Source organism: Plecotus auritus (assembly GCF_963455305.1).
Source record: "Plecotus auritus genome assembly, chromosome: 12".
Taxonomy (NCBI): Eukaryota; Metazoa; Chordata; class Mammalia; order Chiroptera; family Vespertilionidae; genus Plecotus; species Plecotus auritus.
The window spans coordinates 32,223,217-32,236,702 of record NC_137778.1 but is presented as its reverse complement, the minus strand read 5'-3'; the positions used below and the strand labels follow the sequence as shown (position 1 = coordinate 32,236,702).

General features: G+C 51.7%; 1 protein-coding gene and 1 pseudogene across 2 annotated transcripts; both read left to right on the top strand.

Moving 5' to 3' along the window:
- The first annotated feature begins 1,972 nt into the window (after window positions 1-1,972).
- LOC308237281 (male-enhanced antigen 1-like) lies at window positions 1,973-2,507 on the top strand (annotated as a pseudogene). The gene has a single exon. The product of its transcript is annotated as a male-enhanced antigen 1-like (transcript).
- Window positions 2,508-4,949: 2,442 nt separating this feature from the next.
- THEM5 (thioesterase superfamily member 5) lies at window positions 4,950-11,478 on the top strand (the record flags this gene model as incomplete). Its single annotated transcript, XM_080648289.1, has 6 exons — window positions 4,950-5,072; window positions 6,421-6,625; window positions 7,678-7,816; window positions 10,159-10,269; window positions 10,558-10,682; window positions 11,444-11,478. The coding sequence occupies 6 exons, from the start codon at window positions 4,950-4,952 to the stop codon at window positions 11,476-11,478; spliced, it is 738 nt and encodes a 245-aa protein (XP_080504415.1).
- Between the last annotated feature and the right edge of the window lie 2,008 nt (window positions 11,479-13,486).

The window sequence follows — 13,486 nt, the reverse complement described above, 5'->3', positions numbered from 1 at the left end:
GTGACGATAGGGCAGGTAGCAGGGAAATTTGCCCCCAAAAGGAGAGGGCTCCTTGCTTGGGAAGCACAGAGGTGGGGACTGGAGGTGGCAGAGCCCTGGATGGCTCCTCTGTGAGGAACAAGGTTCAGAAACTCCTCCAGGAGCCACCTGGGAGCTAAGCCATCACCTAGCGAGCATCTCCCTCCATCTGCTCCTAAGACCTGGTGGTGATGCTTCCGGGGGCCTGATGAGGACTTGCCCTCACAGGCCCTCACCGCACCTACCCCTCCTGTGACTCAGCAGCAAGACTGATACATCTTCAGGGCCATGGGACCTGACTCTGTGCCCATCTGATTATCTTATGTGGACACACGCTCCACCCCCAGGATGCCCACGGCCCCAAAGAAAGGGAACAAGGGTCACCTATCTGGAAGGGCTCGTGAGCTTGGTCCTTGATCTGGTTTACAGTTAGTAACACCTGGTTTCAGAGTTCTCAGGGGATAAAGAGGCTCAGGCTAACATGGGGGCAGGTGGTAGTCATTTCATATGCTTTTAAAATGATTCAACCTAACTTTCTACTCCAAGCTGGTAAAGCAGGTGTGCCATTGGCACCATGTGGCCATCTCATTGGTCTGGAGAAACCACCTCTCAAGTGATTGTCTGGGTTGAAGACAAGGGAATTTCAGGCTTGGCTAGGGCCTATGAGCCCCACCCTGAGTGTGTAAAACACACACACACACACACACACACACACACACACACACCCTTCAGCATTTGTCACTCTCTGAGCTTAGAGGTCTTGCTTCTGCCTCTTAGTGTTTCACAAATAGGAACTTGGTTCCAGTTGAGCTGTGGTAGGGGCTCTCCCATTTCCAGGGGAGCTCAGGGTCCCCTCGGTCCTGGCACATTCTCTGCCCCTGTACTCTGCTGGGACCCCTTCCATTAGCCCAGTGATCACCCCTGCTTACCAGTCCTGTCCTCCCGGGTGGGTACCCGCCAGCCCAGCCGCCCAGGGCCCTCTGGGCAGAGCCCGTAGCAACCACATCCTTTCCCTCCATCCTGTGCCCCAGGCTTGATGAAGACAGCCTCTTCCCTATGTCGCTAGTCTGAGGCTGGGCTTCTGCCCTACACAAGCTTCCTCATTAACACTTCCCACCCACGACCAAGGCCCAAAACCTTAAAACCGGATGAAGCAGAAACCCCGAGGCAGCCCTGGCTTCTGTGGCTCAGTTGGTTGGAGGGTCATCCAGTACACCAAAAGGGTGCAGTTCTGATTCCCGGTCAAGGCACATACCCAGGTTGCAGGTTTGATCCCCGGTTGGGGTGCATAATATCTCAGCAAGAGAAGCCCCCAAACTCAACATTTGACTCTAGTCAGGCACCAAGAGAGGGAGATCCCACTGGGATGCACGATTTGCAAAGAAAGTCTGGTCGTGCCCTAACTGGTTTGGCTCAGTGGATAGAGCGTCGGCCTGCGGACTGAAGGGTCCCGGGTTCGATTTCAGTCAAGGGCATGTACCCTGGTTGCGGGCACATCCCCAGTAAGGGGTGTGCAAGAGGCAGCTGATTGATGTTTTTCTCTCATCGATGTTTCTAACTCTCTATCCCTCTCCCTTCCTCTCTGTAAAAAATCAATAAAATATTTTTTTTAAAAAAAAAAGAAAGTCTGGTCGTGCAAGGGCCATGAGGCAGTTCCCACGTGGCTCTGAGGCAATGAAACAGAATTCCCTCTCCCAGCTGCAGCTACTGTCTCTTGGAAGAACAGCCCTTGCATCCCCCCTGGGCAACCTTTCTGGGATCAGCTCCCTGCCTTCAGGGGCCCCTGTGGAGCCCCAACTGTCCCCATTGTCTTTTCCTCAGACCCCTCTCTGTCCATCTACCTTTTCTAAGACGCCCCCTTTCTCTCCTGTCTCTTCCTTGAGTCCCATCTTCCAAATCAAGAATCACACACAGCTGCCCCGCCGGAAGTGAAGGTGTGGGTTCGAACGCGGGCTCTGAGCAGCCCCTGCCCGGATGGCAGCAGTAGTTCTAGGGGGAGACACCATGGGCCCTGAGTGTATCTTCCCCAGTCAGACTGAGGAACTGGGGCTGCACCAGGGCCCCACCGAAGGCACTGGGGATTGGAGCAGTGAGGAGCCTGAGGAAGAGCAGGAGGAAACCGGGGCAGGCCCAGCTGGTGACTCCTACCAGCCCCTGAACCAAGATCCTGAACTGGCACCGGGGGGGATGGAGAAGATGTAGTTGCCATTATCCAGGATCGGATCCAGGCCGTGGGCTTCATTTGCCAGAACCACCATTGTAGAGTGAGGATGAAGATGAGGGAGAGCTATAGCGTTGAGCAAGCACAGCCCTTGTCCCATGGAGCCAGAACAGGTAGAGCTGGTGAAAAGGACATTGGCTGGAGTAAGCCCTCTTGCCTCAGGGGTTCCTGCCTGGGCTCGGAGATGTCAGATGTCCGGTGGGAACACATGGTAGCGAAGGGTCTCCGAACCCAGCCGGCATCCCCTACCTGGAAGGAACCACCTTGAGAGCCGCCTTATCTCCCTGCATTCCACTGGAGCCAGCACAGGGCTAAGCCCGTCTCCCTTTCCACATCCAGGTAAGTCAGACTTCTTCTCAGAGACCCACTGTATTCAGTTCTGTACATATGGGGACATAGGCCCAGACCCAACCCACTGTAGCAGTATCACTCTAGAGTCAGCATGTCAAACTCCCAGCCCACGGGCCGCATGCGGCCCACAGCGAATATTTTTGCGGCCCAGCCAATATAATGGTGTGAGCAGTTATTTACAATTATGAAAGGAAATAAGTCTCCTGTCAGATCCAGAGTTATTGACATTCACCTTGGATCAGTTTTGAAAGTATTCACTTCGAACAAGATTTCCCCTGAAGTAGGAAAGAGAGTAGCAGAAAAGAGGTGCCAAGTGTCAGGAAGAAAACAATAATGTTATCATTGCTCTTGTTCTTTTTTTTTTTATACTATACTTTTCTAAATAAACCTACGTTTCTATGAAAATTGAAACTTCTGGGGTTTTTTTGCGGCCCACATAAACCTTGTTTATTTGGCCCAGGTTAGCCTTTGAGTTTGACATGTTTGCCCTGGAGAATAAAGTACCCTATGTACACAGCATATATATATCACACATAGAGGCTGGCAGAGGGGATGAAGGAATGCTCAGTGCTGGGGGGTGGGGGGCCTGGGGTGAACCAGAGGGCCCAGGGCGTGAGCGCCAGCCAGTGCTGCCACACAGGAATGAAGATGAACCCTTGCCAGACCTTTCCCCTTATCTGGAGATCTCTGACCTTCTGCTTTGTATGAAACTCTCTGTTTTTAAATGCTGATGACTAATGCACATATTTTTGGTTAGACCCAGAACCCAAATCTATCAAAAAACTGGTTCCTGCCCTAGCCAGTTTGGCTCAGTGGACAGAGCATTGGCTGCAGACTGAAGGTTACTGGGTTTGATTGTGGTCAAGGGCATGTACCTGGGTTGCATGCTCCGATACCTGGCCCTGGTCCAGACACGAGTGGACGGTAACCAACTGATGTCTCTCTTTCACAAAGATATTTTTCTCTCCTTTCCTCTGTGTCTCTCTTCCTCCCTTCCATTATCTCTAAAAATCAATGGGAAAATATCCTTGTGTGAGGATGAACAAGAAAAACCTGGTTCCTCCAGTCCTTAACAAAGTTTCATCAGAGGCTCATAAGACGTGAGGGAAATCTATCCTAGTCTTCTAGGGACAAAACCTTTAAATGTCCACATTATATCAGTTTAGCCTTTCAGACACCAAAATATCATCATCATCATTATAATTCCACCTTTGCACAGTTCTGATCTGTAGAATTTGCTTTATTCTAGTGAACTAGAAACTGGCAGTTTTAACTCAAAAGAAGAAGCACCACCAAAGAAGTCCACAGCCTTGCAGATGCTGGCTGAGCACTCCTCCCCGCTTCTCCACTCCAAGCCGCCTCTTTTCCAAGCTTAGCAATGGCTAAACTTCCACTGCCCTGCCCTCCCCCTCGCCCCCAGCACTGTCTGCTGCCACCATCGCCTCCCTGGGGTTCCCAAAGCACCAGAGTGGCCTTGCTAAGCTGCTTCCTCCCACATGGTTTTTTGTCCTCGCCTCCACCCCACCTATCCCTGCCAGGGCCAGCAGCTGGAGGCTTTCTGTGCCAACCCTTGTCTGGGATAAAAGAAGGGTGTGGCTAAGGCCTGTGCATTGGTTTTCTGAGTCCCAGACGGATAACAGAGCTTCTGGTGCACGGGCCATATAAACACACCCTCAGACACAGACGTGCCACCAAAACCCTACACTCAAGAGACACCATCCCAGCCTGGCTGGCCTGGCTCAGTAGTTGAGCATCGATCTATGAACCAAGAGGTCACAGTTCAATTCCCAGTCAGAGCACATGTCCGGGTTGTGGACTTGATCCCCACTGTAGGGTGTGCAGGAGGCAGCCGATCAATGATTTTTCTCTTATCATTGATGTTTCTACTGTTCTCTCCCTCTCCCTTCCTCTGTGAAAACAATAAAAATTTTTAAAAAGAGACACCCTCCCATATCTTTCTGGGAATTCTCTTAGGTTCTCTCCCCAAACTCCGGGGCAGCTCTCCAAGTGTCCATGTACCCTACATTATTTTTTATGCACTTTTTTGCTTCTTTAACAAATATTTCTTTCTAAACTCAAGCCTGTCCTGCTATGCATTCGTGCCCAGGCAGCATCTGCCCTCCCCAAGCACTGGGTGGGGCTTGGGGCCAGCTGAGGCCTCAAACACAGATGGGTGTTGACTCAAACCAGCTTGGTCTTGTCCAATCCCCTACCCTGGAAGCTTGCTGATGAAAGCTTGCGACAGAAAGGAGAGAGGCCTGCCTGAGAGCTGGCTGCACCCACAGCCCAAGGTGCAGGTGAAAAGTGCTCTCACCTTGAGCTTCCAGCAGCCCTGCAGACCAGATCCCGGTGCTCAGCCATGATGAGGCGAGGCTTCCAAGCGGCAGCCACACTCAGCCGCCTCAGAGCCCTTCCTGGTGCGCCCTGCATCCTGCCCATACTCAACCCCGCCGCGGCGTTTGGATCCTCCATGGACTCCCGGGTGAGTTTCCTGCTCAGCTAGATGGACAGCTTTCTCCTGGGGTCCTCAGCAAACCCTTTCCCAGACTGTGGCTGGGGCAGGTGGGCAGTGTGTTGGGGAGCTATTTGATTTGGCAAAGGGAAGATGCTCTTGGAATACCAAGTAGCCTACATCCAAAACTTTCGTCCTGGTCTGAATTTGATGTGGCCACCAATGAAATCACTTTCCTCCTATGAGACTCATTCTGCTGCAGCTGAGGTGGGGCATCCCCAGACGGAGGACCCTATGAGTGGTCTTGGCAAGCCCCGGGTTTACTACCCCCAGCTGTGATTGGTGCATGAGCATTTGATGCCATGGGAGACCCCTCGTCCCACAGTGTGTACCAACCTCTCCGGGCACCCAAAACATGTTTCAAAGGAGCCACCCTGCCGGGGCAGGCCCACAGCTGTGGGCAGAACTGGAGTGGCCCCTGACAGTCTCTCAGAATGGGCTCTGGTCTGACCATTAGCTCTCACACTCACAAGCTTGGCAGCCTTGGCCATATTTCCTCAGTTTCCCCATCTCTACAGGGGGGCTAATACTAGCAATTCACAGTCTCAAAGAACAGCTCACAGGTTTATACCCTTTTATTTTTTAATTTCAAACTCATTTATTAGTGTACCACTCACACCCCAGTTTCAAAACATATCATTTAATTATCTTGGTCATGGATATTTCCAACATGAGATTTTATTTTCCCATCGCTTCCGGTTATCAGAAAACCCATGCTTTCCTTTATTAAAGGAGTTCACTCCTGCTGAGGTTAGAGTACCCCTTCCATTCTTCATCCTCATCTTTGCTTCCGGAGGCACTTCCTCTGCTTCGCTCTTTCCGTCTTCATTAAAAACTGCTGCTACCGAAAGGGTTTTGGAGCGAGAGCTGGACAGTTTCTCTAGGTCTCCTTGCTCAAGTTGGAGGGAGATGGCTGAGGTTTTCTTTGCCGTCTGACTACTATGGCAAATCCACACTTGGAGATCTTGTACGCTTTGTTGGGAGGTCTGCAGCTTCTTCACTGATGGCTTCTCAGAGATTGACTGGGTCTTTCCCCTCCATTACTCTGGTGGCTCCAGCTTGCTGCAGCTTCTCCGGGTTTTTTTGTTTGTTTGTTTTTCAGCTCCCGGGTTTTAAAACAGAACAATTGTACCCAGTCACTCACAGGGGTCCCCAAACCCTTCTCAAGGAAGATGGGCGTTTCCCTCGAGCCAACACTGGTAGAGGGATTAAGGAACCCAAGAACGCAGGAGCACACTGCCTAGATCCTGCAGCCCAAGCAGCAGTCCCCACCCCACCCCCAGGAAGCTGTCTAGTCTCCCTGATTTTTCTTACCCAGATCTCAAGATTCTGCCCAGAGAAGACAGACTTTAAGGATTATGCCCTTCCCAATGCCAGCTGGTGTCCCGACATGCTGAGCCTGTACCAGGAATTTCTGGAGAAGACCAAGACCGATGGCTGGATCAAACTGCCCTCCTTCGGGTCCAACAGAGACCACATCCAGGGGCTCAAACTCCCAACCGGATTAGCAGTTGTTACCTCGGGTAAGGCCTGGCCTGAGTGGTCACAGCAGCACAGGTGTCCCAGCCCACCGGAGTCGGTTCAGCCAGCCCCTTTCCCTGCGTTCAAAGATTCTGGGGAAGGAATCCAAAAAGCTCCCATCCAGTTCTCAGCCGGAAGTTCTTTCTGCTAATCTCACCCCTCTTGCTGCCGCCCCAGGCTGGCAGTGACATTATCCTCTCCTCCCATCTGGGAAGAGAGGGCACCCTAGCGGCCGCACTAGAGAACTGCCTGCTCAGCCTCTGCTGGGCCTCATCCCAAATCCTCCTCCCCCAACTCAAAAGTTTTTTTGGGCCCCGTCTCCCACCGCAGGCCTGGCCCACTGTCCACGCTCTGCTAGGCCCAGGCCGGCTCTCCTGAAACACCCACCCGTCAGATTGATAGAGCTTCCCACCTCCATCTTCCTTGTACGTGTGTACGTGTGTGTGTGTGTGTGTGTGTGTGTGTCTGTATTTTCTTGTCTCGCTCATTCATAAATATGATTTTCCTGCCCAGTGATGAATATACACAGTACAATACAAAGACTACCTGTTTGGGTTTATGACACACAAAAATCAGGGACGCCAAAATAATTTTTAAAAGAATTTGGTATCCATCCAAAAAGGATATAGTTGTAGTTGTCTTGAGGAGGGAAAATATCAGAATTTTGGTGGACTTTCCTGCACTTATTTTGCTGTTTAGCATTGTTGTTATTTTGAATTACTGTATGTGAATTACATGAGCTCTGTGTTTTTATTTTTACTGTTTAAAGTCTGTTAAAGTCTTGACTTGACCTTGATCCTATCCCTACCCTCTTCAGGGAATTCCTGAGTGTTTCTCCCTCCAGACCAAGGGCTCCCTGGGGACAGGGCTGTGCCTCTGGTCTCAGATGGAAGGCTCTTGGATGGTGGAACCTGGGTGTCCTCTGGTTCTCTCCTGGACCCTGTGTTTGACTCAGGACAACCCTGGTGCTGCATGGCCAGTGCTGCATCCTGAGCAGGCCCCATGCCCTCACCCACTCCCTTCTGCAGCTGCCACACTGCTCATCTCTCCCCAGACAAAAGTGACTGCCGCATCATCACCAGGAGCATCCAAGTGGAAGGAAAAGGCTACGAACATGTCATCTTTTTTAAACCATCCGAAATGAAGTCCGTCTGTCTTTTCCAACCAGGCCCCTACTTAGAGGGAGCCCCAGGGTAAGACCACCAGGAGGGCCAAGGTGGACACCCTTGGCTGCTTCCTAGCCTTGGCTCAGCAGGTGGATCGGGGATTGTTTCTCTCCCTAAGGAGCTGGGTGGGGGGGGGTGCCCTGGACTGGAAGGACATCCGGGTCACCTGGTCCAGTCCCATTGTGAAGATAAGAGAGAGCCTCCTTACCAAGTCGGGGAATTTTCCAGTAAGGGATTTTAGAGGCCGCACTGAGAGGGATGTGGTGAACTTAGAGGTGGACAAGATCTGGAATCAGGAGCCCGGCTTCCAGTCCTGCTCTGCCGCTGCTGGCCTTGGGACCCCAAACAAGCAATTTAACCTTTGGCTTTCTGTCTCCTTACCTAAAACCAGGGGCAAGGATATCTACCTGCCAGAGAGGTACAATATGATGGGTCTATGTGCATGTGCTCATGAACCATAAAGCACAAGCTAGCTGTCACACACCATCTATCCATGCTTCATGTTTTACCCACGAGCAAGCTGAGGCAACTTGCCCAACGTAGCACAGGCAGCCAAGGTCAGATGCAGAACTCTAGTCCAGGCACTGGGGCTCCAAGTCCACGGCTCTCTCTATTGTACTCTGCTGCCTCCAAACTTGGAAGAGAACCAGGAAAGAACTCACTCTGGACATAACTATGTCTTACCTAAGGCCACTGGACCACCAAGTCCACAGTTGTCTGCCTTCTCCATCCCGGCTCCTCCTTTGGACAGTCACTAGAGGCTATTGGTGGGGCTGGAATTCCTACAAGGAGAGAGAGAAAAGAGGGATAAGGAGCAGCTGTAGGGTCCCAAGACCTCAGAAGGACTCAGTTGTAGTTAAAGAGAATTCAGAGAGTTTAGTAGATGCCAGCACCTGAATAGGTGGTGAGTTCAGACTGCAGCCCTCAGTCCTCTGGGCCATCCCAAAGGCATCTTCCAAGGAGACACTGGTTCCCACACTAGTGCATGCAGACACTGGAGGACTAGGTCAGGGATCCCCTCCCTTCTGAAGAGGAAAACCTCAAGAAGGCAGGGATGGGGGGGTGACTGGCTTTTGTTTAGGGGCTCATGGAGGTGGGGCAGGAGAGGCCAAGGAGGACCATCCAACACTGAGGGGGTACAGAGAAGAGATTACTACTGAATTAGAAAAACCCCGTTCAGTCTTCCTCCTGTGCAGGAAAACACCCAGCTCTTCTCTACTGTGTCTTTCTTTCTTTCTTTCTTTCTTTCTTTCTTTCTTTCTTTCTTTCTTTCTTTCTTTCTTTCTTTCTTTCTTTCCTGTGTGCTACTCACACAGAACACACTTTCACTTCTGATACTTCTGGTCACCAAATGTGTGACCACACCAAGCACTTCTCTGGGACACCAGCTGGGCGTCCTACAGCTTTACCCAATTCTGACCTGGAGATAGCGTCAGATCCCACAGGTTAAGGACTCAGTCCCACAAGACTGTCCCCCGACTTCACACCCCAATCCCAAATAGTAGGTCCCCAGGTTCCTCACAACTTCTGTTTGATTTGGCTATAAATCTGAGGCTCTCACAACCCCTTCCTCAGGGTTAATTAATTTGCTAGACCAGCTCAGAGAACTCAGGGAAACAGGTTTACCAGTTCAGTAAAGGAGAGGATAAAGAATCCAGGTGAGCGTCCAGATGAAGAGGTGTGTGGACCCCTGAGCGCAGGAGCTTCTGTCTCGGTGGAAGTGGGTGCGCCACCCTCCCCTTGGGTGTGAGTATGTTTGCCAACCTGGAAGCCCTCTGAACTCCACACGTTTGTGATTTTTATGGAGGCTTCCTCACGTAGGCGAGATTGATCATTAACTCCATTTTCAGTCCTTTTCCCTTCTCAAGAGCTTGGGGGCAGTGCTGAAAACTGCAAGCATCCAGTCCTGGCCTGGTCTTTCTGGTGCCCAACCCCCATCCAGGAGCCATCTGTCTAACAAAGGATTCCCCTCCCTTGGAAATTACAAGGGTTTCAGGAGCTCTGTGCCAGGAATTGGGGGCAGAGACCAATCTACATATTTTCTATTGTCTCACAAGCACCCACCTAGCCCCTGCCTAGACAATTAGTTAATGAACCAAAAAAACGCTTTTCGATTAACTCTATTAGGAAAAAACACACTCACACACAAAACCTTTTTTCCTGGCGAAATAAAATAATTGTACAGTGGTTGCTAATACCTGCAGAAGCAACAGTTGATTTAGAAGGATTTGATCAGATGGGATCCAGCTCTGTCCCCTTTCCTTTCCTGGGAAAGGCAGAGGTGGTGGTTCCACCTCAGGGTCCGGGGAAGGCCCAGGGAGCCAGTCTGCCCAGCCCGCAGCCCTGCCTTGCTCCCACCCCCACTCCAGGTTTGCCCATGGAGGGTCCCTGGCAACCATGATGGACGAGACCTTTTCTAAAACTGCCTACCTGGCTGGAGAGGGGCTGTTCACACTAAGCCTCAGCATCAGGTTCAAAAAGTAAGTACAGAGCCTCACAGTGTTGGCCAAAGTCATGGCCCTCTTCGTCACTGAGGGGTGGCCATCCTCGGCAGTTGGGGTGCAGGAGGCCTGCCTCAGTCTCCTTCCCCTCCCGCTGCCCAAAAACCACCCCTGCCATCTGCTCTGGGAGCTGGCAGGCCAGCCCTGAGACCAGAGCCACCCGCTTGAGGCAGGGTTGGGTGAAGAGAAGGATGGGGGGACAGAAGGGTGAAGGGATAAGGGCCGGGGGTCCACGGGAGGGCTGGGCTAAGCCACCTCCTCTCCCAGCTTGATCCCCGTGGGCTCACTGGCTGTACTAAACATCAGCGTGGACAAGATTGAGGACCAGAAGCTTTACATGTCCTGCATCACCCAGACCAGAGACCAGAAGACAGTCTATGCCAAGTCCTCAGGTAAAGGGGTCCTTCAGCCCCAGGCCCTGTCCTGCCACCGCCGGCTCCCGGGCCGAATGGAAGAAAGAATGCTCAGGTTCCAGTCCCAAGCGGGACTCCAGCTTCTCCGCCTGGGATTGGGCGCCTGCTGTAGACACAGGGGAAGTGAGGGAAAGATCAACTAGGATTTTTTAAAATTTTTAATTAATTAATTAATTTGTAGAGAGAGTGGAAAGGAGGGAGGAGGGAGAGAGAGAAACATCAATGTGAGAGAGACACATCAATTGGTTGCCTCCCGCACACGGGGCCAGGGATCAAGCCCACAACCAAGGTATTGCCCTTGACTGGAATCAAAAGAGGGACCCTTCAGCCTGCGGGCTGATGCTCTAACCACTAACCCAACCAGTTGGGGCATAGGATTCTTTTTTTTTTTTTTTTAAGAGAGAAAGAGAGAGAAAGGGAGAGAGAGAAACATCAATGGTGAAAGAATCATTGGTCAGCTGCTCCTACACGCCCCACATTGGGGATTGAGCCTGCAACCAGGGCATGTGCCCTTGACCGGAATCGAACCTGGGACCCTTGAGTCCACAGGCCAATGCTCCATCTACTGAGCCAACCCGGCCAGGGCGGATTTTTTTTTTTTTTTCTATGTGTGAGTTGCCCAGCCTGTACCACAGGACAGGATTCCAGGCAACTGGATGCAAATGCTCAGAGCACCCCACCAAGCTCCTCCATCTCGGCCCTCACTCCTGCCTCCTACTTCGTCCTTCTTTCTCTTTCAGGTGTTTTCCTTCAGCTGCAGCTGGAACAGGAATAACAGGAGAGCCTACCTCTGATGGTTCTGCCTGCTTGGGACCACCCACAGGGCAGGGAGGGCTCCCCATGGAAATCCACTGATGAGGTGAAGGAGGGGGCACTTTCCTCTGAGCAAATAAAGTCTCTGGGCCCCATTTCAGCTCAAGACCCTTCTTGTAGTTGGAAATCAAAATCCTTCCAGGGCCTCCCCCACACCCAACTTCCCATCAATACCCACAGAAGAGATTTACTGAGCCCCTGCCAAGCATCCGGTGCTACAGGAGGCACTGAGCACACAGCAATGAAAAGACAGGACCCCTGGCCTTGAGATGCACAACCACGGGCCAGGAGCTGAACACACAGAGTGGGGGAGGCGTTGAGGGAAAGAGAAGGGGGCAGGGACAAAGGCAGGCCACAGAGGCTTCCTAAACCCTGCTGGGAGCTTCAACTCTGTCTGGTAGGCAACAGGATGCCTTAACAGGGTTTGGGCCATAACCAAAACCCGTGTGGCAAAAAACTGTCCCCCTACCCACCCACCCACCCGCCATATACTCAATAAAAACCCCTTTCTCTTTGTGTGCTTCCACAGTTGCCCTTGATAATCTGTTAAACCCAGAGTCTAAATCATGGCATACCAAATACCTGATTAACCTTGATTCATGGACAAGAAGTGCCTAATCTTCATTTTTTTATTTTTTTATTTTTTTTTAAATATATTTTTTTATTGATATTTTACAGAGAGGAAGGGAGAGGGATAGAGAGCTAGAAACATCGATTAGAGAGAAGCATCGATCAGCTGCCTCCTGCACACCCCCCACTGGAGATGTGCCCGCAACCAAGGTACGTGCCCTTGACCGGAATCGAACCCGGGACCCTTCATCCGCAGGCCGACGCTCTATCCACTGAGCCAAACCGGTTTCGGCAAATCTTCATTTTTTTAAAAATATTTTTTATTGATTTCAGAGAGGAAGGAAAGGGAGCAAGAGATAGAAACATCAATGATGAGAGAGAATCATTGATTGGCTGCCTCCTGCATGCCTCCCCCCCCCCCACTGGGGATCAAGCCACAACCCAGGCATGTGCCCTTGACCGGAATCGAACCCGGGACGCTTCAGTCCGTAGGTGGATGCTCTATCCACTGAACCAAACCGGCTAGGGCCCTAATCTTCATTTTTAACACTCCCAAGAGAAGAAGGGAAAGATATTCCATCCTTCTTGTGCAGCGAAGAAAAAACAAAACAGTTATACTTCAGTTTCCATATTAAAGTAGGTTGAATGGGTCCTGGCACGTCTCTGCTGGGGCCATTTTCTAGGAGGAACAGGCACGAGCTGCAAATCTACAGAGGCTCACAGCCAGGCGGGCACCAGCCATCACTGAACAAGGCCAGGGGGGCAGGCAGGCAGGGATCTTGGTTAGGGAAGTAAGTTCATCAGCCTCTGAAACACTTCTTAGTGTCTAGGGCTTTGACAGCTGCCTCTTCTCTCCCAAGAGGCCACGTACTGCAGCCTTCTAGGCTGAAACAACAGGAGCTGCTGCCTCCACACTCCAAACACCCATTCCCATGCACAGCGTGTTCATCTGGAAGGCAACTGCTGCCGAGGCAGGTGGGGTGGGATCCCATAGGCCAGTGGTCGGCAAACTCATTAGTCAACAGAGCGGCAAACCGCGGCTCACGAGCCGCATGTGGCTCGCGAGCCGCAGTTTGCCGACCACTGTAATAGGCCATCCAGGCAAAGGTGGCAGCTTCTTCTGCTGGAAGCAGCGGCTGTGTTCTTCAGGTGAGACAAGTACCAGGAGAAAGCAGAATGAATAAGGCAACTGGGAGAAAAACCAGTTCACGCAAGCAGGGGTGTCTGGCCTCATCTCCCCCTCACTCATCCTGTTCCAGCTACACGGCCCCCTTTGCCTCCTTGCGCACTCCAGCATGCTTCTGCCTCGGGGCCTCTGCACTTGCAATTTTCCCTTCGTAGAATGCTTGTCCCTCATCTCGCCTCCCTCCTTCCTTCAGGTCATCTCTGAAACATGACAT